The 27017-nt window shown below is 38.6% G+C and overlaps 1 protein-coding gene across 1 annotated transcript in view; it reads right to left on the bottom strand.

The window, feature by feature from the left end:
• LOC126161971 (serine-protein kinase ATM) overlaps positions 1-27017 on the bottom strand; it is a 481619-nt gene that overhangs the window by 137078 nt on the left and 317524 nt on the right. The window contains exons 30-32 of the mRNA XM_049918161.1: positions 15264-15375; positions 15020-15130; positions 2856-2949 (exon numbers count right to left, since the gene is read on the bottom strand). Coding sequence (XP_049774118.1) covers positions 2856-2949; positions 15020-15130; positions 15264-15375 — 317 coding nt within the window. The remainder of the gene's footprint in view (positions 1-2855; positions 2950-15019; positions 15131-15263; positions 15376-27017) is intronic.

Here is a 27017-nt window from a genome sequence, read left to right as displayed (position 1 = left end):
TGAAAAAGCTGCTGCCATCCAGATCCAAAATTTTATTAAAAAATATGAGATTATTTTGAAAACTCAATTTAGCTTCCAACGCGGAAAAAGCACTACAGATGCAATAAACAAATTTGTTGATAAGATTAGTGCATCATTAGACAATAAGAATAAAGTCACAGGGATCTTTCATGATCTCACAAAAGCTTTTGACTCAGTAAATCATATACTTCTTATCCTCAAACTTGACAAATATGGAATTAGTGGTAGTACTTTACAATGACTTACTTCATACCAGTGCAGTGCAATAGGGAGGCAAAGAGTGGTTGTCTCTAAAAATGCAGCAAATTACTTTTCCAAATGAAAGACAGTAACACAAGGTCTCCATCAAGGTTATATCCTAGGAACTATTTTGTTTCTATTCTACATTAATGACTTATCAATCAATAAAATGCCCCACTGGTCTTATTTGCAGATGACACTACTGTATTAATTGAAGAACAGGAGCCAGAAACTATTCCTATCAGCATCATCAATACAACAGATCATTTAGAAACTTGGTTTCATCTCAACACATTAACCCTAAACATCCTAAAAACCCATGTGGCCCAGTTCAGAACAAAACAGTCAACATCCCAGGATATTAAAATTAATCACAAAAATCAAAACCTAGAAGTTGATTATGTGAAATTTTTAGGATTAAACCTAGACAAGAATTCAAATTTGAATACACATGTTATCTATTAAACAAACTATGTAACTTTGCATTTTCAATGCACGTATCAGCTAATGCCACCGACATGGACACAAGGAAAATTGCATACCATAGCTATTTCCAGTCATTTATAAGGTATGGTATTGTTTTTTGGGGAAATTTGAGAAACTTAACGTGCATAGCAAAAATACAGAAATAATTGTTAGAAACATGTGTGCTGCACATCCAAGAAAATCATGTTGCCCACTACTTAAAAATCTGAAATTATTAACAGTGTCCTCCCTTTATATCTATGATATTATAACTTTTTTACACAACAGTTTAGAATTATGTCAAGAGAACTGCTTTGATCACACTTACAATACAACAAATAAAGAAAATTTTTTGATGCCTGCTCATTGTTTAAAATTACATTCTCAAACTCCCCAGTATAAGGGAATGAAAATTTACAACAAACATTCTGAGTATGAACCTAGATTCACTGAAAAGAAAGCTGCACGATACTCTACTTCAGTGATGCTACTACTCAGTTGAAGAATTTGTGAATGATGAACTGAATATTTGAGCAGGATGTAGTAGTATCAATTGTCTTATTATGTAAATATGGCATAAGTTACATTAATGTTGAAATCATCTTATTAACCTTAGTGTTATACCAATGAAATTGTATGAACTGTATTTTGATGTGTCTCCTGTACTCTAATCAAATCATTAGCTTATCTATGTTACGAGACGAATAAACAACTATTCCTAATTCACAGCAATCTGGAGGGGGTGGAGAAAGAAAAGGGATAGCAGTATGCGGATTACGGGGCAGAGGAATGCTGTCTGATGGAGTGTGCAGGTCTAGGATGTCCACAGGTGCAGTGTCAGGAGGTAGTGGGGCAGGGAGATGGGGAAAAAAGAGCGAACAGGAGAGGAGCAGGGAAAGATAGGCAGGTGTGTTGGCAGAAGGCGGCAAACAAAGAGGCTGGGAGATGAGAATGAGGAGGAGATGATAGGACAGATGGGAGTTATGCTTACAACACGTTCTTCGCTCCCATAACTATCCCAGCCTCAATGTACAGTAACATACCTTCCACACATCCACTGTTGAACAGTTTCCATCCCCTCTGTCTTATCATCTAATTGTCATTCTCATCTCTCAGCATATTTGTTTGCTAACCTCTGCTGCCATTGATCCTTTTTTCCCCGAGTCCCTGCACCAAATCCTCTTTATGCTGCACCTGTTGGCATTCTAGTCCCTACACACACTGCCAGACAGAGTTCCTCTGTCCCCTGACCTATACATTGCTATCCCTTCCTCTTCCTTGCCCCCTCCAGATTGCTGCTGCCATCACAAGTGAGAGTTACGTTCTGGCCTGAGCTGCTGGAGTTGGCAGTCATGTGTGCATGAGATGTGCTTTCTTGTGTGTGTATATGGGGTGTGTGTTGCTCTGTTTCTCTTTTGCTGATGAAGGCTGTGGCTGAAAGCTCAGTTTAAATGTCTTAATTGTGCCTATCTGCAACTTAAATGTGTCTTTTTTATGGTTGATATCCCTACATGGAGTTTCCATTGTTTGATTTAACACACACAAATAATTTTAGACTGTTTTTAATTTTCGATATTGTCTTATAATCTTTGAAGGAAAACAAAATATTTTACAGCAGTATAATTGTAGTGTTTCTGAATGATCCGTAGGTTCTTCAAGTACAGAAAAAGATGCTAGTAAATGCAGAATTTTGTTTTTATTACACACAACTAAATATTTTTGAAATTTAGCAATGTTAAGGTAATACCTCAGTTTTACCAGTCTTTAAACACTGATGTCTGAAAAAGAATTCCATGAAATGTTTTTGTGGTGCTTTATGAGTTACAGTAATACACACAATTAAAGAGTACAGCTGAAAAGAACACTGCACAAAAAGAGTCACTGCAAGTGTTGGGAAGCACAAAGAAATGGAAAGCAGCACCACCATTAGCATCCTGAGCGACAGTTACTACAACCACTCAAGCAGATACAGTAATTGTTTGCACTATTATGTTAATTTATAGATGTATTTGGAAGTAAACTTTCCACAGTAAACAACCCTTCACATCTACTTATATCTTATACAGAACAGTACATTTAGAAAAAATAACAAATAATTAATTTTATTCAGCTGTAAAGTGTATATTTACCTCCCACAGAATATGCTGCAGAATTTGTCCATTTTCCTTATCATTCCGACATATACTTTCAAGCAGAGACATCTTGTCTGTGTCCATGGGAGAACTGCAAGATTATTAAGACCTGATTGAGACAAACAGATAGACACAGGTGCTTAGTCATAACCCCCCCCCCCTTCCCCACTCACACACATACAAAACAGAAATTCTTCTATGGAGAAGTAACTGCAAACTATATAGATATGACTTCAAATCCCTTCAGCTTGAGTTTGAGGTTCATTTTATCATTTGTTAGATTCTTGACATCATTAAGAAAGTGGTCAAAGTTTTTTAAAGCTGAACTTTCTGTGACACGCTAATTCTAAGTGATGATTAAAGTAATTAATTTCTTCTTCTAATATTATATTTCTGAATGTTAACTGTTGTTTTTGAACTGTGACTGACTGTTTAAAGAGTCAAACAATGGAAAATTCAGGATGGAGCAATGAAAATATGATGAAAAAAGGTAGACTGCTACTCACTATACAGAGAACAAGTGGAGTTGAAAACAGACACAACAAAAAGACTGCTATACATTTAAGCTTTCAGCCGAAAGGCATTTTTCTGAAGTGGAAACACACACACACACACACACACACACACACACACACACACACACACACACACACACACTCTCTCTCTCTCTCTCTCTCTCTCTCTCTCTCTCTCACTGTATAACAGTCTTTTTGCTGTGCCTGTTAGTGATTCAACGTCTCTTCTCTATGGTAAGTAGCAATCTACTCTTTTCATAATATTGTTTAAAGAGGTACCTAAAGAAGTTCTCGAATGGCCAGCATATGTTTACCTTATTATACATTTCTGAGCCTCTCTTTTTAGATCAATAAAGTGTTCCCCAGAATATTATGCCATTAGACATTAGTGTGAGAAAGGGGAGAAGTAAGTTGAACTTTTGACATTTTTAACTCCGAAGTTTGTAATCACTCATAATGCAAAAGTTAGGAGCTAAAATGTTTAAGATGATTTACAATATGCAACTTCTAGTTCAGGTTATTATCCATACAAACACTCAAGAATTTGGAATATTCTGTGCATTCTATCGATTTTCCTTCATGCATTATTTCCAGTGGTACGGTAAAGTCAGTACATAACTGACAGCATATTTGCAGAAAACCAGTTAATAAAAAGAAAATTTTCCTTATGTTTTTGTTTGTTGAAGTTTATCGGTTACTTGTATCATCACAAGAACAACTATTTTAACTTCTTGATGTATGGGTGATTATAATTAAGCTTTCCCTATTTAAAACTTTATAACAGAGAAATGAATTACCGGACAAGTGACAAACTTGGTAGCATTAATGTACAGAGTATGGGGTACATGATTTCCATGTGTCACAGCATCACCGTCCAGTTCCAATTTTGGCCACCAGGTGCCGTGATCAGTCATTGAGATTCCTAGTCTCACAAACCTGACCAGTCACAGCGCACTTGTTGACGTGTCAACATGAGTTTGGACAAAAGGAGCAGGGCATTATTGGTGAAGCTCTATTATCAAAACAACAATAATGCTGCAGCTGCACTTCGAGAATATTACCAGCTGAACTGATTACAGAAGGGTCCGCTTTCTCCAGCTGCTGTGCGAAGCATGATGACGAAGTTCGAATCAAATGGAGAACTGGACTTCGCTCCGGAATTAGGCGGATGACCAGTTGTACCACAGATGGTTGATGAAATTGCTGTTGCTATGGCTGACAATGCTGCACGTAATTCCTGATGATCAGGCAGTGTGCAAGCTGTTTCACGACAGTTGAACATCCTGTGGACCACTGTACAGAAGGTACTTTGAACCATTCTCAAATGGTATCCGTACAAGATCCATATCGTATAGCAGATTGAACCACAGGACGCACAATGCCATATTGATCTGGCTCTCCAGTTTATTGCAAGGATTGAAGTTGACGAGGGCTGGCCCTCGACCATACTATTGACAGATGAAGCTCATTTTTCTCTGACAGGTGAGGTGAACACACAGAATTGTTAAGTGTGGGGATCTTCACCTCCACGGCTACGTTCATCATTGGCCCATTCTTTATTGAATAGTGTGGCACTCAAGGACCAGAGACATGCAGTGTGACTGGAGCCCGTTACTGCGATATGCTTCACCAGCATGGGACCCGCCCATACGTCACTCGTGAAGTTCATCTGCTCCTCTTAAACACATTTGGAAACGATTGAATTATCAGGCAATCATTTTCAATTGCTTGGCTGGCACAATCACCTGATCTCACTCCCTGTGATTTCTGATAATGGGGCTACCTGAAGGACAGAGTTTACCAAGGGAACAGTCATATGTGCTGATCTGAAGTGCAGCGTACCAAGAGAGGTAGCCAGGATACTTACGGACATGCTTCGTTCGGCTGTGCAGAATGCAGTAGTGTGCTTTCAGACTATTCTGGACACTGATGGGCTCCATACTGAGCCACTTTTGTAGCAGTAATGGTACTGGAATGTAGGGTATGATATACTGGAGCATCACATTAAAAGTGTTTCAACTGAACTGATTCTCCATTATTTCTCTTCTCCATGTCCTTGACATTAATACTACCAAGTTTGGTCCTCGTACGGTAATTAGTTTCCATGTTATAATGTCTTAAATAGGGAAAGTTTAATTATAACTACCCAGTACAATGGCAGGTTATTTACACACAACAAAGAGCACACCCAACATTGATCCCTGAGGAATACGTTCTGAGTTTCTTAATATTTTTCAAAAGGGGGACTGAATCACACAAATTTTGCCATACTGTGAAGCAGTGAAAGTGGCAGCCAAGAGACAAATGTCAATTCTTCCACAATCCTCCTTTTATAATTACCAGCATTTGCTTCGGCAATGTTGCTATATTGACATTTTTACTCTTGCTGCCATCACCATACTAATATAATGAAAGTCAGAGATGCATATCACTGACATGGTTTATTTGACACCACATTTCTTGGTTCACAAACCTGCTATCAATGTGGGTCACTGATGTTTAACAATGGAGGTGTGGCTGCTACGTTGACAGAGTCTCGGCAATTAGCAAAAGAGGATATATGCCTAGCAAAGCAATATGGAAATTGCCGGAAGGCTTCTGATTTCTGCTGATTGAGGGTACAGCAAGAATGACATGGAGAAGTATGCAGAAAAGTGAAGTGGGCACCTTATGCACTTATTCCTCTGGCTACCATTTGCATTGGAAGCAAGTACAGCAATACTCCAACAGAATGTGTGTGAGTATAGCTGAGTGGTTATCTACAACTGATAACACCCTGATTTTAAAAGCAAATTTGTGTGTGTTGAAACTGTAATTGGCAAGATACACACAAAATTTCAAGGTCAGTTGAAGGTATGAAATATTGAGATAAAACTGCTAATGTTTGCCATTTCAAAACTGATATGTGAGACCTCTAATAAGAAAGACTCAGAGAAACAAGGTAATAATTCAAAAGAACACATTAAAGGTGCATTTTACAAAGCCAGTTTTTTTAAGCCATAAGTCTTTTTATTAGTTTAAAGGTGTCCTCCATTTTATCCTCTCTTCTGTTAGGTAACTACTAAAACCCGACATCATCTGTAATATTTTTTGCATTTTATAATCCTGACCTGTCTGTATTACTTCCCCAGCCCCCCTCTCCCCCACTAATGCTTCCTCAGGTGCCACAGAACTATTTCCAAATACCTCAGCAGATGTCCCATTAATCTGTTCCTTTTTCCGGTTAACATGTACTGTTCAAATGTTTTTATTGCCTATTCATATTAGCACTTTATCTCCTCCTTCCACTCTTAACACTCCTAAACAGCAACATACTTCAAATGCATGCAGTTCCATCTTCTCTGAACTTCTGATGATCCCTGTTTTACTTCCATGGAATGCTGTGTTCCAGGTGTACACTTCCAGGAACTTCCTCCTCAGTTCTGCATCGACGGAGCTCTTTTATCTAAGAATAGATTCTTCACTTGTCCCAGTACTTCTGGTACCTTCGTTCCTTTGGCTATCCTGTACAATCCTACTTCCTCTGGAGAGTATTTTCATTTCTGCCACCATTGTGTTGTTCCCATTTTTTGTTGTTAAGCTAGTCACTTTTCTCTTTTCTAGTACTCTTCACCACCTTCATTTTTCTCTGGTTAATCCTTACGCTATATTCTGCACTAATGCATTCATTTCTTCCAACAAGTCAAATGAAACAAAATATGTGTGTGTGTGTGTGTGTGTGTGTGTGTGTGTGTGTGTGTGTGTGTGGGCGCGCGCGCGCGCACGGGCTTGTGCGTGTGTGCGTGCGCACGCGCGCATGTAGAAATTGCGTCCCACAAAGACATTTTTTATCAGAAGACAAATCCTCCTATTTCTGTGTTTCCGAATTTGGCTATTAGTGGTTGACTTTCCAAAAACAATGAAACACACTTTTTTTTTTTAGATATCTAACCCAGAAGTCAAATACCAGTTCTAACAGATGTAGCATTAAAAATAACTTTCAGCCATTATTTCACCCCTTAGTGGTTGAATTTCCAAAAATGCTCAATCAAATAGTTTTTTTTATTTCTGACTGAGAAACCAAATACCAGTTTTCGTACTTCTAGCTTTAGAATTGCCTGAACAATGACATATTTTAAAAATCCTCCATCCATTGCTTCACCCCATTAGGTGTGGAATTTTGAACGATCCCTTATTATTTGATGCCTAAAGTATAAGATGAAACATCCTCTCATCCAGTACTTCACCCCATTAGGGGTGGAATTTTGAACAGACCACTACTAAACAATGCCTACAGTATAAGATGATCACCCTCTCCAAATTTCATGTTTTTGTCCTTAGTGTGCGATGACAAGTCAATGAATCAGTCAGGCCCTAATTTGCCCCCTTAGTAGCTGAATTTCCAGAAACACAAATACATTTAAAAAAAAAAAATCCTAACAGAGAAGCCACCTACGAATTTGCATAGATGTAGCTTTCAAATGCCTTAGCGATTATTTAATAATGATTAGTTTTCAAAGCAATTTTGACCAATTATTTCACCCCATAGGAATTCAATTTCCAGAATTGTTGAAAAACATATTTCTTTACTTCTGACCAAGAGAGCAAATATTAACTTTCGTAGTTATAGCTTCAGAACTGCATTAATAGTGACATATTTTCAAAAACCCTTTCATCCTCTATTTCACACCCATACAGGCGGAATTTTGAAAAATTCCTTCTTAAGCAATATATACCTTCATAACATGTACATTTCCTAATGAGATTCATCATAAACAATCCATCACAATTTGAGATGAATAGTGATGTTCGTCTACAAAACTACTTGCATCAGTACAAGTGGATGCCAGACACAGAATGCCTAAAGAGACGAGTTGCTGGCCACTGCCACATGGCAAACTGACAGAGGAAAAGCTATTTAACTGGCTGAATACAGGACAAAACTGTTCTTGGCTCTCAATGGTGAGTTTTTGATAGCCTGTAACATTGTGTATTTCTACTACTCAGAGAACAAATGCCTACATTGCCTTGTAACTAGTATGTGTTGTCCTCAGCTGAGTATAGCCCATTCTAAAGAGTTAATTAAGAAGTTAAAATGAGTAGATGGAAACAAGTAATTAAAAGCACAAAACATAGATTTCAAGCTATGTGAAATTTTATTTTGTTATTCTGGTGGATTTCGTGTTGATTCGGTAGGGAGCTCCATAGCAGATGGGTTACAGTTGTGATATACACAGGTGAATGGTTCTCAGTATTGTTAAGACTGTACAGTACGAGCTAACGGTCTATATTTTTCTGACTACTTGGTACAAGCTTCCCCCTGTTGTAAAAGCATTGTGAATGATTCTTACTGGCAATGTGATGTGGTTTTAACAAGTAGTTGGACTGGAACTCTAAGGGCTCAGTGTGGAAGGAAGAAGAAAAAGAAGAAGAAGAAAAGAAGATGAAGAAAAAGCAAATAGGATTAGGGAAGAATAGTCGATATTTGGAAAAAAGACAAATATGATTAACTTGAAAATGACTGAAGATAAAAATCTCCTAACTTCCAATTGCTACAGACTGATTTGCCTTCCTGATGATGTTATAAAGCATGTGAAAAAATGTCCCACATTAATATGTTTTACCCATAATCAGAGGGTCATATGCCAAAATGAACTAACAATAAATAGTCTGTTAGAAGATATTTAGCTCTAAAGCCTTTTTTAATAATTAGTTGTGAATTGAGAATAGTAAATCATGTGCAACAGACTTCTGATATATATTCAATGCTACTTATTTTATTTACAAACTAATAACACTCATTATCAAGCTGAAAAAATTATGGTCATTACAAGTAAGTGTAATGAAAACTGATCTACAACACTGTTTCATCACAGTTGTCACCCAATGAACACCCGTGTTTCATTCAATTTTGATTGTGCTGCATACAAGTAAGTGACAACATCTTGTACATTTTAAATACAGTTTTGAGGAGTCATGCTGATCTAATGACATTGTTTCATCAATATGATCTCCAGCACTCCGAGATGCATTCTGCAAATTTTTGTAAAAATAGTGGAGAATAACAGAAATGAAGCACAGCATTGGTTGTAGCACTTTCTTCTTAACACTTGTAAGTGGTTTTTCTCTGGGACGCTAGACGTTCAAGGCAATATAGTGAAGTTCAGTTAGCAGACCACCTAATCATTTAGTGAAATTCACTTCACAGTATTTGAGATGGGGGAAAGAAAATACCCTGCTGTTAAAATGTCAAATATAAAGGAATCGTCACTCTTCCTTTCATCACATCAAATTTTTAACTTTGTACATTTTTATTATTTGTCAGAACTGCATATGCATGGGTAATGTGTTGGTTGCATTTCAGCTTACTCTCAGTGGGATTGAAAATGGTAGAATTGAGCAGATAACAGTAGCCTGAGGCTAAAAATCTTTGAATGAGCTCTTTGATGAGCTGGACACAATCTTGAACTATTCTGGTTATAATGGTTACAAGTTTGTATTTCTATTTTGGACACCACATGACACTGACCAAAGCACTATAGTTTCTTTCAGAGAAGTAAACAAAAAAGGTATTCTGATGAACTACAGAAAGCACTAAAAGAAACTAAAATCTTTTTGGAAGGAATAAGAAAGAAACAGTTTCTCATTATGAATCCAAAAGCACATGAAGTTCAAGCCACGATCAAGTTCTCTAAGCCTGATCACTTAGCAAGACTGATTATTAATGCACAAGGTGTTGTACGTTATAAACTTGAAAATTTATTGTAGGTTTCTTAAATTGTATTACTAGTTTAAGGAGACTAGAATGCTAAAAAATGGGGAAGCATTAATCACATACTATAAGAACATTAAAATCCCAGTAGGTACTGAAATGACAACATTTGATGTTTGTAATATGTACACTAATGTCGCTAAGGATGAGGTTTGTGACATTGTTTTTGAAAATCTTAGTTGGTTCATTGGCAGACAACCTGATGAATTTGAGGTTATTAGTATTTTGGCACTGGTTTTGAGTTTTAATTATTTTAAACGTGGTTATCAAGTGTACTGGCAGCAACAAGAATTGGCTATGGGCTCTCAGTTAGCATGCATACTGGGGAACATTTTTATTCACATTTTGAGGACAAGTTTTTAAGACACATATGGGTGATGCCAGTAAGAGTACCGTATTTACTCGAATGTAAGCCGCACTCGAATCTAAGCCGCATCTGAAAAATGAGACTTGAAATCAAAGAAAAAAAAATTCCCGAATCTAAGCCGCACCTGAAATTTGAGACTCGAAATTCACAGGGAGAGAAAAGTTTTAGGCCACACCACAATGACAAGAGACTGCTATTTGTTGTTATTTACACTGATGCTTTCTTTGATAATGATCAACAAGAACCAAATAATAGACTGCATATGATAGAAGATGTTCTGAACGAGAGTTTAGCGAAAGTTTTCTCCGTTTGAAAATCTTTGCAGGCGCCTCTTTAGTACATTACATTCTGCACAGAAATTAGAGTCATCTCAGATTTAAAAATCTAGTCAATTGCCGTGCTTCATTTCTGACTGTATCACTATTAGGCATAAGAATAATACGAATATAAACATGACACTCTAGTTTCGTAGTTTATTAGGCAGACAGGATTTAAATGAGATAGCAGCAAACACGAAACGATACATGGCAAAATGTTTATTTTCGTATTATTCTTATGGTGAAGAGAATGCTGCATGTGATTCACAGTTCATAAAAGTTCCTATTAGCAACCATCTCTTCTCACAGATAGAAAAAATTCAGAACGTAGAGTTGGCCATATTGACAAACATCCCAAACAGTCTTGCCAGTTGGATTTTCGTAATACATTGAAATGCTGCTACATTCGAAGATGAACAATACGGAATTTGTATTTACTTCATTGGATAATGTATGAAAATGCAGTGGTTGAAACTTGGGGCGGAGAAAAAAGCTCGTCTTCCACCTCTTTTTTTTTTTTTTTTGACTGACACAGAGGTTTTGGTGCCAGTATTTATCTTTGTGCCTACGAAGCATGCCTGTGTAGCTTTGCATATACTCGACGGCAGAAGTTAGTTGTGGTGGCACCTACCAACATTTTTCAGAACTTCCGCTTGCTTTGCACTTGATTCTAAGCCGCAGGCGGTTTTTTGGATTACAAAAACCGGAAAAAAATTGCGGCTTAGATTCGAGTAAATATGGTATATGTTGAAAACATTGTGCAGATGATGTTTTTGAACTCTATGAGGTTGCTGAATAAGAATGCAACAATTGCACAAAAAACTAAATGCGTCCTTGGGAAGACTAGTTTTACAGTTCAACATCAGATTAATAGGATTTTACTGTACTTAGATTTGAAGATCATATTAAATGGTGACAGAACAGAAAATGACATACATAGAAAGGAGTCCATTACTAACTCAGTCCTGCACGCAGGTTCTAACCAGCCACATAAGTACAAAATTACTGCCTTTGATCCCTCCTTGGCATATTAAATTGTGTTCTGCTTTAGTCTGAGGGACTGATAGGAAATTGGGTATGATTAGATATACTGCTGGACAGAATAATTACTCTGCAACTATGGTTGATAAGCAGAATAAGAGAATATGAATGAAAGTGGCTGAAACATGCAACATCACTCCACTCCCGGCGAACAAAAGGGTAATATAAGGTTCTTTAGGATCCCATATCACGGATGTGCATCTGAGGAGATTGGAAGACAAATTCAGATAGCTAATATTGTCTCAGCATATTTTGTTTAGTCGCTAGGTTAATAAATTACAAAGCATATAAGAAGTACTTATTTTCTAATACTGCTGTATATTGTATTGTTTGTAATGCACGACAGATGCGTAATAGTAGATATATTGGTCGAATGGGAAGGAACTTTCATACTAGATTTAAAGAACATACAGTTGTTGCTAATTCCATGCTCTGACCTTGCATCTGATTGATAATCAGCTTGAATTACAACACATTAATGATAATTTGGTAGTCTTGCACACTGCAGGTAATGGTCACACACTTAATATCCTTGAAGAGATAGAAATTCTAAGCAGTCTCCACTCCCACCCTTGTGGAACTATTAATGAATGCACAGATTTGTACACAGAAATATTTTAGCTAATTATGACATACTTCAGCCTACAGCTTAAGTTAGGTTTTTTTCAATTTTTGTCTATGCTGGTGTGTGGAGCATTTCCTCTTTTAATTGTAATTTTGATAACTGGCCTGATTTTCTTCTATAAAACTATTTAAAGTGGTGGTCACACACCTTTGAATTGTATATCTAGATGTACATAACCCCCCCCCCCCCCCCCCCCTCCACTGTGGTTAGAGTATCCATATTCTTTTTTTCTTTTTGTTTTCCAGCTCAGAATTTTAACTTTCCACCTACCATGACTGCAAGCAACAACTGCCTTTGCGTCATGCCTGGCATGTGACCTCACTCATCTCTCCCCTCAGCTGTTCACAGTTTTCCGATTAGTACGGGCAGACAAGCAAGACGGTGTTTGCTGCAGGGATCCTATATCAGTGTCCTTCACCTATTGTGAGGCCAACTACATATTTTTATTGGCTCAAAAATTCTTGCGACTTTCTTTATTTTGTGAAAATGGACATTTACAGTTGTAGTCACCCTATGAAAAGAGCTCTTTTTAAAATATTACAACCATGCTGTTTTAATACTGCTACAGCACTCGGCCATAATGTGTAACACATAACATTAACAGGGTAATGAGACTTAAGTATGTCATTGTTACACACCTCTTTAAGAAGGGCAGTAAGAGAAATACTAATAACTATCAAACTTTTTCACAATTAACTTTCTTCTTAAAAGTTTTGGGGGAATATAACACATTGGGATGGCGCATAATTTCATAGTGTTTTTCCATACATTTAGTAAACAACAGACACATGTCACAGAGACTTTAGTCATACTAAAATATTCTCTTTCACTATTTACAAGTGTCTGACAATGCTGGGGTAACTTTTGTTTTTTGTCAGTCTAGCAGAAAGCAGGTGTATGTTATTATGAAGTAGCATCACTTCACGCAGTCTTCCTCGTCATTGTTCTTGGATTGTCTGTGTATGGCATCTCAGTTGTTGACAACAAATGTCAGCAGTGATGGTTACACCATGGGGAAGCAATTTGTAATACACCACACTGTCACTGTTTCACCAGATGCGAAACGTTATCTTTTGTGGATACACACAGGTCTTCATATGAGGAGTTGCTGCTTTGTTTAGGCTCAACCATTTCTTTCTTTTTCCTTTCTCAACCTTTCCTTTCTTTTCCTTATGTTAGCATAAAGACACCATTTCTCGTCGACAGTAACAATACAGGAGAGTAACGGGCGGTGTTGTTCAAAAGGCAATTGATAATGAGTCAGTGTTTTTCACAAGCCAACTGATAATGAGTACTCAAGGATGCAAATAAGGCCACTCACAGATTGTTTTGATTTTGGCTTGGAGCTTGTGGTACACAGACACCCAATTGTTGAACCTTCCCAATAGCATGCAAACACCATACAGTAGTGGAATGATCGCAGTTCATCATATTTGCCAGCTCTCGAGTACACTGACTTGGATCATTGTTGATTAATGCATTTCAATGATCTTCATCAAACCCCAAAGGTCTTCCTGAATGTGAAGTGTCACTAATGCCAAAACGATCCTCCTTTAAATCAGAAAATAATTTTCTTGACACGCTCTGTCTAGTGGCATTATCCCCACATGTGGTACAAATGTTTCTGGCTGCCTGCATTGCTGTCACTCCTCTACTGAACTCAAACAGAAGAACATGTTGGAAATTGTCTGATTTCCCCACTTGGCACTCCATTTTCTGGTGTCCACAGCTCCACTCACTATGGCAAAATGACAATATGTAAACTCAAACAGCAACAGTGAACTACAAATAAAAATGACAATCAATAAATAAATCCATAGCAACTGGAATATCAACACGCAAAACAGAAATCACGTATTACAGATCTCAAATGCTTAATTTCAACAACAATTGCTCTACATGTAATTGGTGATTTTGGTGATGAAGGTATCAGAAACTTAGCTTACTTTGTTAACTTCATTCATTGATGGCGTATGGAATATTTTTCTGGGGCAATTCACATACAGGCATTAAGTAGTCATTGGCCAGAAACATTCTAAAAGGATAATATCCTTGAAATTTATGCAGGCAGCTGTTTGCAAAATTAGGCATAACGTCAGCCTCAGGCACAATTTTTAAAATAACAGTAGCACTTATACATATAACACTTCTACACAGGAAGGAGAAAAGTATGCAGCCATAAAAATATTTGACTACCTCCCTTGGGAATAGTGGATATATAGTACATAATATGTGGCTTGATTATATTTAACAAATTTTGCTGTAGATTAAGATTCAAAAAATCCAGTTACATAAGTGACCAGAATATAGTCATATTTTCAGAGAGAAATTCTATCTTATTTGCAACACTACTGACACATTTCATATCATTGATAGTAGTTGTGAATAAGATCCACATAAGAGGGAAAACACTAACCTAAACCATCTGGTATATGATTTACGACTGTCAGCTTGTTTTTTCATTTACTACACCATAATTAAATTTTATATTTTGCTGTAATATGAAAGAACATAAAGAATTACTATAAACAAGTGCATAACTTACCCCAGCTTTTCGTGACACCATAATTCGGCATATAAGATTGAAGTAAAATATGCAGAACAAAACTGAGCTGCTAACGAAATATGGAGAAAGTCCAGCTCAATTACCACACCACTGAAAATGTTAATAATAATAATAATAATAATAATAATAATAATAATAATAGTAACACCAGCTGCATCAAAATACATCTAATATATTGCATATGAATATAAAACAATACATGGGATAAATGACTATCTCTTACCTTATCCTTTGTTGAGCATGCCTTCTCATTCTTAAAAAGTGCACTACATCAAGCATACATTGCACTGATGCCCTATTCATAATCACTTGTAATTTAAACTCTGGTCCTGAAACTAAAAAATATGAACTGAGACACTGAAATTTGTGCTGGCTGTACTAATTATGATATGACTCTATGAGCAATATAATGCATCTCAAAATTGTAAGGATTTTAAGTGAGGATGTAATATATGTTAAAAAAATCTTACATTAACATATAATTATGAACTATATAGTGTAACAATGTTCAAAGTTATTTCTCTGCCACTAGGCAAAATTCTTTTGCCAAAGGTATCATAATTCAGAGTTAAATATGACTGAAGAAATAAACGAAGAAACTGGATAAGTGACAACATTTAGCACTAATCATTCTTTATTTACATCAGTTACATGTGCCAATGGGCATGACCTAACACAGCTCATTGTACAGTGCACTAGATTATGAGTCAGGGAGGGGAGCCAGGCCCAGACTGAATCCATAAAGCAGATTAACAACTGTTTGCCTGTTACAGCGGCAAACCTGAGTATTGTTTTTTTGGTGGCTTTCCATGTTTGTCTGGGCTGGTCTCTCATCACCGCCTCAGAAAATATGATTATCAAGTAATTAAAATGCAATAACACAGAGGACAATGTTTACACATTTCACAGACCAATGGTGCACACTACTTCCCTCCATTAGGTTAACTGATGATGGTGGTAGCAAACAGAACATCCAGCAGCAATGTTAAATAAAGAATAATCTTGCCAAAACACGAAAGCACCAGACCCCATTTGACAGGATAAATACTAGGAAAGCGAGAAACACAATGATGGTCATGTGATCTTTATGAGTTGGAGTTGGTATTGTGTGACATCTCAAATTCGTTTTGTGGCATTCACATAAAAAAATTAAACACTGAAAAGTGACAAAATATTCCTCATAGTTATTTAAGGGAAGGCAACCACTCACCTATAGTGGACTGATGTGCAGAGCACAGAAATCCATAATAGATAACAGTACTGACAGTAGCTTACTCAAAAGTGTGTGTGTGTGTGTGTGTGTGTGTGTGTGTGTGTGTGTGTGAGTGAGAGAGAGAGAGAGAGAGAGAGAGAGAGAGAGAGAGAGAGAATGTGAATGTTTATATTTTTACTAGAAAAAGAGCATGAGCTCATTAGATTGTTCTACGTTCTGCACATCAGTTCACTATAGATGTGCGGTTGCCTTTCCTTTTTGTGTGCTATTCCAACCAGTAATTTCTGTTATAATTTTTAATTTATTTGTTCTAGTGTATCTCCCATCGTGGAAGGTTTGAAAATCAAACTTTTTTGTCACTGATTGTATTTCTGTACCAATGTTAGAAAATTCTGTAACACGAAACTTGCTCAGAAATGCTGACAACTACTGCATAAACAGAATTTCCTTATTATTGACAATAACATTATTTAAGCCTATCTGTCCACAAAGAGATTCATAACAGAAATACTTAAAATATTACGAAGCTCATGTTAATGGTGTCTGATAATTAAGCTGTTGTCAGATTTTTGGGATCTTGTTCGATTTCATCTCACTTCCTTTGGAACACTCAATTAGGCAATACTTTAACAAATTGATCAATACTACATTATCAGCCATGCACTTGACTTGGGCCTATTTGTTATCAATTACTTCATACATTAAAAAAAGGTTCTCATTTCACAGATCAACTGGAGCAGTGCAGTAGAAAGTAGCCAACCACCTCTTTGGACACGAATACAATATTTCAACTTCTGAAATTGAGTAAACAGCTACAACAATGGACAGTTTTATCAACTGTTAGCATTCTTTTGTCAGCATTTCAGTTCACTTCATCAGCTATGTTACACATTTCTATTTGTGGTTTGCAAAATAACTTTTATGATAGAAGAAAGAATTGAAATTGAGGAAGCATATGTTAAAATACACTCCTGGAAATTGAAATAAGAACACCGTGAATTCATTGTCCCAGGAAGGGGAAACTTTATTGACACATTCCTGGGGTCAGATACATCACATGATCACACTGACAGAACCACAGGCACATAGACACAGACAACAGAGCATGCACAATGTCGGCACTAGTACAGTGTATATCCACCTTTCACAGCAATGCAGGCTGCTATTCTCCCATGGAGACGATCGTAGAGATGCTGGATGTAGTCCTGTGGAACGGCTTGCCATGCCATTTCCACCTGGCGCCTCAGTTGGACCAGCGTTCGTGCTGGACGTGCAGACCACGTGAGACGACGCTTCATCCAGTCCCAAACATGCTCAATGGGGGACAGATCCGGAGATCTTGCTGGCCAGGGTAGTTGACTTACACCTTCTAGAGCACGTTGGGTGGCACGGGATACATGCGGACGTGCATTGTCCTGTTGGAACAGCAAGTTCCATTGCCGGTCTAGGAATGGTAGAACGATGGGTTCGATGACGGTTTGGATGTACCGTGCACTATTCAGTGTCCCCTCGACGATCACCAGTGGTGTACGGCCAGTGTAGGAGATCGCTCCCCACACCATGATGCCGGGTGTTGGCCCTGTGTGCCTCGGTCGTATGCAGTCCTGATTGTGGCGCTCACCTGCACGGCGCCAAACACGCATACGACCATCATTGGCACCAAGGCAGAAGCGACTCTCATCGCTGAAGACGACATGTCTCCATTCGTCCCTCCATTCACGCCTGTCGCGACACCACTGGAGGCGGGCTACACGATGTTGGGGCGTGAGCGGAAGACGGCCTAACTGTGTGCAGGACCGTAGCCCAGCTTCATGGTGATGGTTGCGAATGGTCCTCGCCGATACCCCAGGAGCAACAGTGTCCCTAATTTGCTGGGAAGTGGCGGTGCGGTCCCCTACGGCACTGCGTAGGATCCTACGGTCTTGGCGTGCATCCGTGCGTCGCTGCGGTCCGGTCCCAGGTCGACGGGCACGTGCACCTTCCGCCGACCACTGGCGACAACATCGATGTACTGTGGAGACCTCACGCCCCACGTGTTGAGCAATTCGGCGGTACGTCCACCCGGCCTCCCGCATGCCCACTATACGCCCTCGCTCAAAGTCCGTCAACTGCACATACGGTTCACGTCCACGCTGTCGCGGCATGCTACCAGTGTTAAAGACTGCGATGGAGCTCCGTATGCCACGGCAAACTGGCTGACACTGACGGCGGCGGTGCACAAATGCTGCGCAGCTAGCGCCATTCGACGGCCAACACCGCGGTTCCTGGTGTGTCCGCTGTGCCGTGCGTGTGATCATTGCTTGTACAGCCCTCTCGCAGTGTCCGGAGCAAGTATGGTGGGTCTGACACACCGGTGTCAATGTGCTCTTTTTTCCATTTCCAGGAGTGTATATTTGATTAAGGAAACTTGCAAAATTTTCAGGGTAAAGTGTCCAGACAGAAGAGTACCACCAGAGAACAATACATAGTCTGTATAAAAACTGGTGCACCTACAGATCTGTGCAAAATTTAAAATGACAAAGAATTCCTTCAGTTCACACACCGTAACTTTTTGCAGACATGCGCTGAAGAATTATTCAAGGTCCAAACAAATCTACACATAAATTGGCCCAACAGGTGCATATAAGTAGGAGGAGTTGCCAGCAGATTAATTTGAAGCCATACCGTGTGATGGTTGTGCAGCAGTCAGAAATGTGTAGATTAGTGCATGTGGCTTTTGAATAACATCAACAATGGTCTGTTAGATCCTTTCCATTACATCACGAGCGATGAAGCATGGCTTCATCTTTCCAGTCATGTGAATTCACAGAATGTGAGATACTGGGCAATGGGCACTAGAACACTGCATGTCAGCACTCCATGATGAAAAAAATCGGTGTTTGGTGTGGTGTAGCAGATCGCTGGACTGATATTTTTTGACTCGACCCTCAACATGGGTGCATATATGGAAATTTTTGATACATTTTGCGCTCAACTCACTGAATAGGAAATGCAATACTGCTTCTTCCAACAAGATGGGCAACATGTCACATGCATAAGGGATCCATGGAACAAGTCCATGTTGAATGAGGAACGAACTCTCAGCAAACACTTACCAACCACCATGTTTGCCGGATGTAACAACATGTGATTCTTTTCCTATGAGGCCACTTGAAGAGCAAGGTCCATGAAACAAATCCACACACTGAAAGACAACATTAGTTGTGATGTTACTGCCATCGATATCCGAACTTCGCACCAGGTTTATCTGAATATGATTAGACATGCACAATTGTGATTGATGTTGCAGGGGTCATTTTCAACATCTTCCATAAATGTATTTTCCACTGTAGTTTTTCTGGTCTTCATTTCTGTAATTTCACTGCATTTCCTTCATACTAACATGGGCTACTTTTATATTACTGTTTACTATGTTTTGCAAAGTTCTTATCTCATTTTGTTCTTTGAGGAACATGTAGTTCAATGCTATGATGACCTTGCCTAGGATTTTACAATAATTTTTTGTGCAGTTTAACCCTGTAATCATTTAGGACATGTTCCGAGGCATCATTGGGTTGTCAATTTAGTATTGGAGGGCAGCGTGGAGGGTAAAAATCATAGAGGGAGACCAAGACATGAATACACTAAGCAGATTTGGAAAGATGTGGGTTGAAGTAGGTACTTGGAGATGATGAAGCTTGCACAGGATAGAGTAATATGGAGAGCTGCAACAAAACAGTCTCTGGACTAAAGACCACAACAACAACGATTTAATGTCAAGTGAGTCTTCTCTTAGTTTTAGATGGTATTCTGATGTCATTTGTACTAAGGGCTTCGATAGTTTTAATCTACTACAACAGGTTAATTTTTTATGTTAATAGTTTTTAAAATAGATTTTGCCTAAATTGAAGGATATACTACTAGGGTCATTTTTAAAGTACGAACCGATAGCGTGCTGCGTCCAGGCATCCTGCCACGCAACATCTATTCACAGTAAGCCACTCTCGGCTAGCTTCTCACTACGTCACCATTACATTTCACGTCTCTGCTGGTGTTGGTTGTACAGTTATACTGCTTCGTTTATTGCCATGTCAATCAGTTTTTAAATGCAAAACAAGTGTGTCCTGCTGAAATTCACTGGCAGCTTGTTGAAGTTTATGATGCAGGTGTAATGAATGATGAAAACGTGTGTAAATGGTGTAGGCTATTTAATGAAGGAAAGAAAATTGTTCATGATGAAGAACAATCTGGACGGCCTACTGTCATGAATGAAGACTTGACACAAAAAGTTGATGAGGCTATTCGCCAAAACAGGCATTTTACTATTGACAAGCTGCCTCAGAAATTCCGCAAGTTTCAAGATGAGTAGTTTATGCTACTGTTACTGACAAACTTCGCAACAAAAAATGTGTGTGAGATTGGTGCCAAAAATGTTGGCAGAACAACACAAAACAAAGTGAGTGGCATATTTTTTGTCCAGTTTGGGGCGCCATCATAAAAATAGTGACGAGTTCTTGGGTCACACTGACCAGTGATGAAACGTGGATTTCGCACTACACTTCAGAGAATAAATGTCAATGCAGTGAATGGCATCATTCAAACATCCAGTGAGTGGCATCATTCAAACTCCCTGAAAAAAACCATGAAATACAAGAGACATTAAACACGGACTGCAAAGGCATTCTTCTGATACGCTTTTTGCCAAGTGAAACATTAAAAAAGCTTAGGTGCACTATTCAAAATTGCTGGCAGGGACTGTTCTCTTGCAGCATCATCCTGCTTCACAAAAATATTTGGCCTCACACTGCAGCAAGAACGAAGACACAACTGGACAAGTTTCATTGGGAATTACTGAATGATACCCCACACAGCCCTGACTTAGCGTCATCAGACTACCATCTGTTTCCAAAACTGGAGGGATTTCTTGATGGAAAGCACTTGGAAAATGATGACATGTTGAAAGGAACAGTTACTAACTGGTTTAACAGTCAGGAGGAAAGTTCTTTGATGCTGCAGTCCAAAAGCTGGTGCCATGACTTGACAAATTTTAAATGTTCATGCAACTATGGTGAAAAGTGAAAAACATTGGACATTGTCGTTTGTGATTCAAGTTACATTCGTAAATAAAGTTTCTCTTACTCCATTACCAACTGGTTCTTACTTTAAAAATGACACTCATTTTTTTGGTATATGTCATATGTTATGTGCAGTCTTTTTGGATTTGTGTCTATACATAAGTTCCAAAATTGCTACGCCTCTCATTGTCATGTTGATTTTCCCAGCTTTGTTGTTTTAAGCACCATGATGAATGTAACTCAGAAGCTGTGGCTCAAGACTGTACCCTATGACAGCGAGGGAGCACTTAAATATACATTCTCAATTATAGCTAGAGTAGGGGAGTTATAATACATGAAATGACAACTGTTTTAATGGTGTTCTACATCTGTATGGTCTACACCATTTAAATTGGAATCACTTCTAGTTAATATTTCAATCCATTCAGAGTTCATGAGACTTAATAATGCATCTAGTTACTCAAAATTAGCAGCATTAGGCCTCTATATTAATGACATTTACTGTCAGTTTTTCACAAATTTACATCAGTTTAGCTTCAAAATGCTTATCACAGTAAATCCTTATAATATTAATTTTTTAAGCTACGTTCACCTGAATTCAGCATTCTTATTTCTTGATCTTACTCTTGGTGGTGGAAGGATCTGCTGCTAGGGTTCCTCCTAACACTGTCCAGCCTACCTGATTGATTCATATTCCATATTTCAAGCATGAAATCTTTCAGCAGTACATGATACTGTCAACCACAAGAAATTGATTATAAAGTTATATTCAGTTTCAAAAGACTACCACCTAACATAAGTCATCCAGTGTTTGCTGCAAAACCAGAGGTTTTTTGTCCGTCTGAGTAACAGGAAGACCCGATGCGGGACCTTGAAGAATGGTCTCCCTCCAGGCTGTGTACTGGCACCAATGCTGTACATCAACTACATTAATGACCAACCAATCAACCCTCAAACAAGGATATTTACTTATGCAGATGACACAGCAACTGCAGTTCAAGGCAAAATCTTTGGAGGAGTGGAGACGAAACTGACAGCAGCCCTCGAGGGTATCGGCAAGTATTATGATGATAACCACCTGAAGCCAAATGCCAAAAAGATGCAGGTCTGTGCCTTTCATCTGAGAAACCAGTAAGCCAGGAGGAAGTTAAGTATTACGTGGAGAGAATAACAAGTATGCCACTATGATTCTCCAAAATAACTGACAGTTAAGTTGGACAGTAATCTCATATTCAAAGATCGTTGTCAAGAACCCAGGCTGAAAATATCTGCTCAGAGCAACATCATACATAAACTTCCTTCCACCACCTGGGGATCACAGCCTAATGTACTCCATACATCTGCCCTGGCACTATGCTTCTCTGCAGCAGAATATGCAGCACAGTCTGGCGCAAATCCACACAAGCTAAACAGGTGGATAAGGCACTGAATGAGATTGGACACATTGTGACTGGTCACTTAGGATTAACTCCTGTCATCAAAATCTATCAAATAATGGGTATAGTGCCACCTGACATCTGCAGAAGAACAGCTGCAAGTATTGAGAAAAAACAAGCAGGAAATCAACCCCAGGCACCACCTGTTCAGACATGAAGCAGAAAGGTCAAGGCTAAGGTCAAGAAGGAGCTTCATGCACACAACATCACCACTTCCATCAGCACCCGGAACATGTCAAACAGAGCTACAGGAAGAGCATCAAAGACGAACCTGCCATAGGCTTTCATCTGCCATATGTGACATGGAAAGCTCTAGACCGACTGAGGACAGGAGTATCAAGGCACAAGGTCAGCCTCAGGAATTGAGGCTACACCAATGAGGGCAATGAGGAGGAATTATGTCAGTGTGGCAATCTACATGATGCACATCTCCTGGTCTACCTGCCTGATCCTTGCACTACAGAAGATCTTTATGTAGCAAGTGGCAAGGCCATCAAAACCACAGGATTCTGGAGCTGAGGTCAATTTAATGGAAAACCATAAATGTCTTGCAATATTTTGTTATTACTGTCAGTATCTTGTATTACTGTATAGTACTTTTATTTATCATGTTGCATTTTAATTATTTTGTATATCTAAGTCCTGGACAAGTAAAATAAAATAAATAAAGAAATTATTATTTCAGTGGATAACCTGAGATCTGAAAGACTTATCCATATGATTTGAAGGCCACAGTTCATTTAAACAAAAGCAAAATTCATAATTTTTACTTTTAGCACTATAATAATTTCACGTAAGAAACTAACTCATTTTATACTAGCAAGTTTCAAACTTTAAATTTTCAATTATATTAACCTCCTTTAATATTAACAATTTGAACTATGATTTTAGCATAGAAAGGAGCTGTATTCAACCCAGAGACTACAGAGGTACTATCTTGATCAGCAGACTCCTCCATCAAGTATTCTGCTGTCACCCTAGTATACTTCCCACCCTCTTCCTTTTAATGATTTATGCCATAGCAAGCAACATTCCACCTGATAGTAATGTCAACAGCAACTAATGTTACGTCAGTCCCAGTAAATGACAATCTCAGTCACTCCATACTGATCCAACTCCTATAATGTCCAACTAGGGTCAAACATAATTCCTTAAAACAGAAACAAAGCCAGCATTTGTATGATTCACTGTTGTAACAATTGTTACCAGTCTATTCTCAGCATTGTAGCACTCTCCCACCAACTAGCACAATAAGATCCTCATGTGAAAAATTCTTACACTGAGTTTTGAAGTCCTCTTCCACCGGGCTGATTTGTGCTTTTTGCCTGAAATGTCTGTGACCTGACATCTGGAACTTACAGTCAAACCCCTACTTTACGTTCTTATGTGGTTCAAACTTTAAAAAAACCACAAAACTGAGAAAAATGCAGAATTGAGGAAAATGTTAAAACCCCCAAAATACAAGCAAAAACACATGTCATTGGCATATATGATTAAAAATTGCAATCCTCTGCACTCTGTAAATGAAGGAAATTAAATGTACAATACAATGTTTATACAATAATTTGTGGTAATGAATTCCATCAGTTCTTCAAAAATCACAAATGTGTAACACAAAGTGAAAAGTCATCAAAAAATTGAAATTGGTATCTGGGACAAGGTAATCGATCTATTTTCTAACATGTTACAACCACAAATTATACTTCAAAACACATGTTTTTGAGATATCATCCTTTGTGCTCACCCAGAAAAAAGCAAAAATTGATGAACATGTTGATTTAAAGCAAAAACATCACAGCAGCTAGGTGGTTAAGCCATAAGCATAAATGCAGACATCTGCTTAATGACAAACTTTGTCACTATTGCTGTTATTTTTTAATGCTTTTCTTACAAGCCACACTTCATATGCTCATCACTGTTAAAGTGTTATTTTAGGCTTGATGAGAGAAACACAGACACGAAATAATGAGTTTACTTCCCTAGTTGACGTTACAACCTTTATTAGAAGTCTGCTCAGTGAATTTCTGTACACTGTGTAAAATGTAAATCTGAAAGAAATCTCTGGTGCTACAGTTTTACTTCATGCCCTCTACCGCTGTTGCCAATCTTTACAATCTACTGTGTGTGGTGAAAGTATATACATGAGGAGTGTATGTAGTTGTTGCAGTTTTATTGTGTCAGATTTGAACATGAAAGCTATCACAAAACCCTTGTTCTATTTCCATGTGACATATCTCTCATAGCACATCATCTGCACGAAAAATATATTATCAGAACTTCACAAAATGCTTTCACCCCTATCTGCACTCCCTCTCCTCATATCCAGTATATGACCTCATTTTATGTGTGTTAGTGCGGTGTGGTGGCTGCACTGACTGTTGGGTGACTTAATGAGTCACCAGCCAAAGAGAGTTCACTAGCCGGAAATAGGCAGCGTTTCCTCGGTTATGACCAAGAATACTCTTCAAGACTCAGTTTGAATTTAAAATGTTGACAATTGATACTGATGCTGTATGCAGAACATCGGAAATTCATGAAAAAAGGTAAGATTGAGTTATAAATGGCACAAGAAAAGGTGGTGATTGAGCCGCTTCATCATGTACTGGCTCGGTCTGGAACACTTTGCATCGACTGTCTTATTCTTCCATTCCCACAAGTTGTGTTGGCAACACCGATTGTGCTTTATTCACCATTTACTCCTTCGTTACCTCTCTCCACAACAGCCTAAAATATTCCCTTAATTTCACGACCACCTATTGTGCAAACCATCTGTCTTGTGTGCCACTTACAACTCGTTTAGTCACATTAAAAGTCAATAGGAAGAAAACAGGATGAAGTCAAGTGAGACGCTGAGTAAGAACTTCAAAGCGAGGTAACGCTTACTAGGAAGAAATGTAAAATCTGGGAATTTTCAGCATTGCCCTTATGAGTTTTTCACAGAGACTATGAATTTACGGCGTATAATTATGAAAAACATAAAATCGGAGAACACAAAATCAAAGATCCCTGTAATACTTCCTGCAACAGCTAACTGACATTTTTTCCACAGCTTGAATCTATCAGTGGGAATTTTCTACTTTCTGTGAAATGACTTATATCCTACTGAAAGCAGCTTGACTGATATCCTAATGAAAGCACCCAGGTCACATGAATGTCCCTCTCCCTCCTCCCCAAATCAGTGACAAAACTGTCAAGATACCGTTTTTTTTTCTGCTCTGACTAATGTCCCACTTTTCTTTGCCTTTCTTCACATGCTTACCATCCTCCCCAGCATTGTCCACTGCAGCGTTAAGATCTTTCTTAATCTTCCTCTCCTGTTTCGCTGTGACTTTGTTCAATGTGCAGAATCAAAAATATCAGAGCAGAGTCGATTACTTGACTATTTTCTGTATTTCAGTATTTCCTCCAATGAAACTATCACAAAATCTGCACAGCACCCCTGCACCATCTTTCACATATCACTTCACTTCAAACATTTCATACTAACAATTATTTATAAACACTTGGGAAATACCGAAATTTCGTGCCGTTACGTTGTAAGTTGGTAGGCGTGCTAGTGCTACAAAAAGCGTGCAGAATGGCCTGTAGGTGGCAGCATAGTGTAGATGCACACATACTGTCACAGTATCAGTATAAAGATGGCCGCCCCACTTGCGACTTGCACCAGGGAAGAACAGCGTTCTGTTATTCGGTTTTTGCGTAGTGAAGCTGTGAAACCTATTGAAATTCATCGATGAATGAAGGTTCAGTACAGTGATGCATGTCTGTCACAGCAGCAAGTCTACGAATGGAGTAGGAAGTTCGCAAATGGTGTGACTTCAGTGGAAGATGCTCCTCGTCCATGACAGGCACAATGAGTTGTGACTCAACAGAACATTGCAGCAGTCGAAGCCATAGTGAAGGAAAACCGCCAGGTGACACTGAATGACATTGCAGCATGTTAACAGATTAGTCATGGGTAAGCACACCACATTGTGCATGATGTGCTCCAGTTTCACAAAGTGTCTGCAAGATGGGTACCACAGCAGCTGACTCCTGAAATGAGAGAACAACGTGTTGACACTTGTGAAGGACTTCTTCCACGCTTTGAACGAGAAGGAGATGGCTTCCTTGCAAGAATTGTTACTGGGGACGAAACCTGGTTTAACTTCCACCAACCGGAAACAGAGCGAGAGGGCAAGGAATGGCGCCATTCCTCATCACCAAACCCAAAGAAGTTACGAACAGAACCATCAGCAGGGAAGGTTATGCTGACTCTCATTTGGGACAAAAAA

The sequence above is a fragment of the Schistocerca cancellata genome, chromosome 2, assembly GCF_023864275.1.
Source record: "Schistocerca cancellata isolate TAMUIC-IGC-003103 chromosome 2, iqSchCanc2.1, whole genome shotgun sequence".
NCBI classification, from domain to species: domain Eukaryota; kingdom Metazoa; phylum Arthropoda; class Insecta; order Orthoptera; family Acrididae; genus Schistocerca; species Schistocerca cancellata.
This window is presented reverse-complemented; position numbering and strand designations above follow the sequence as displayed.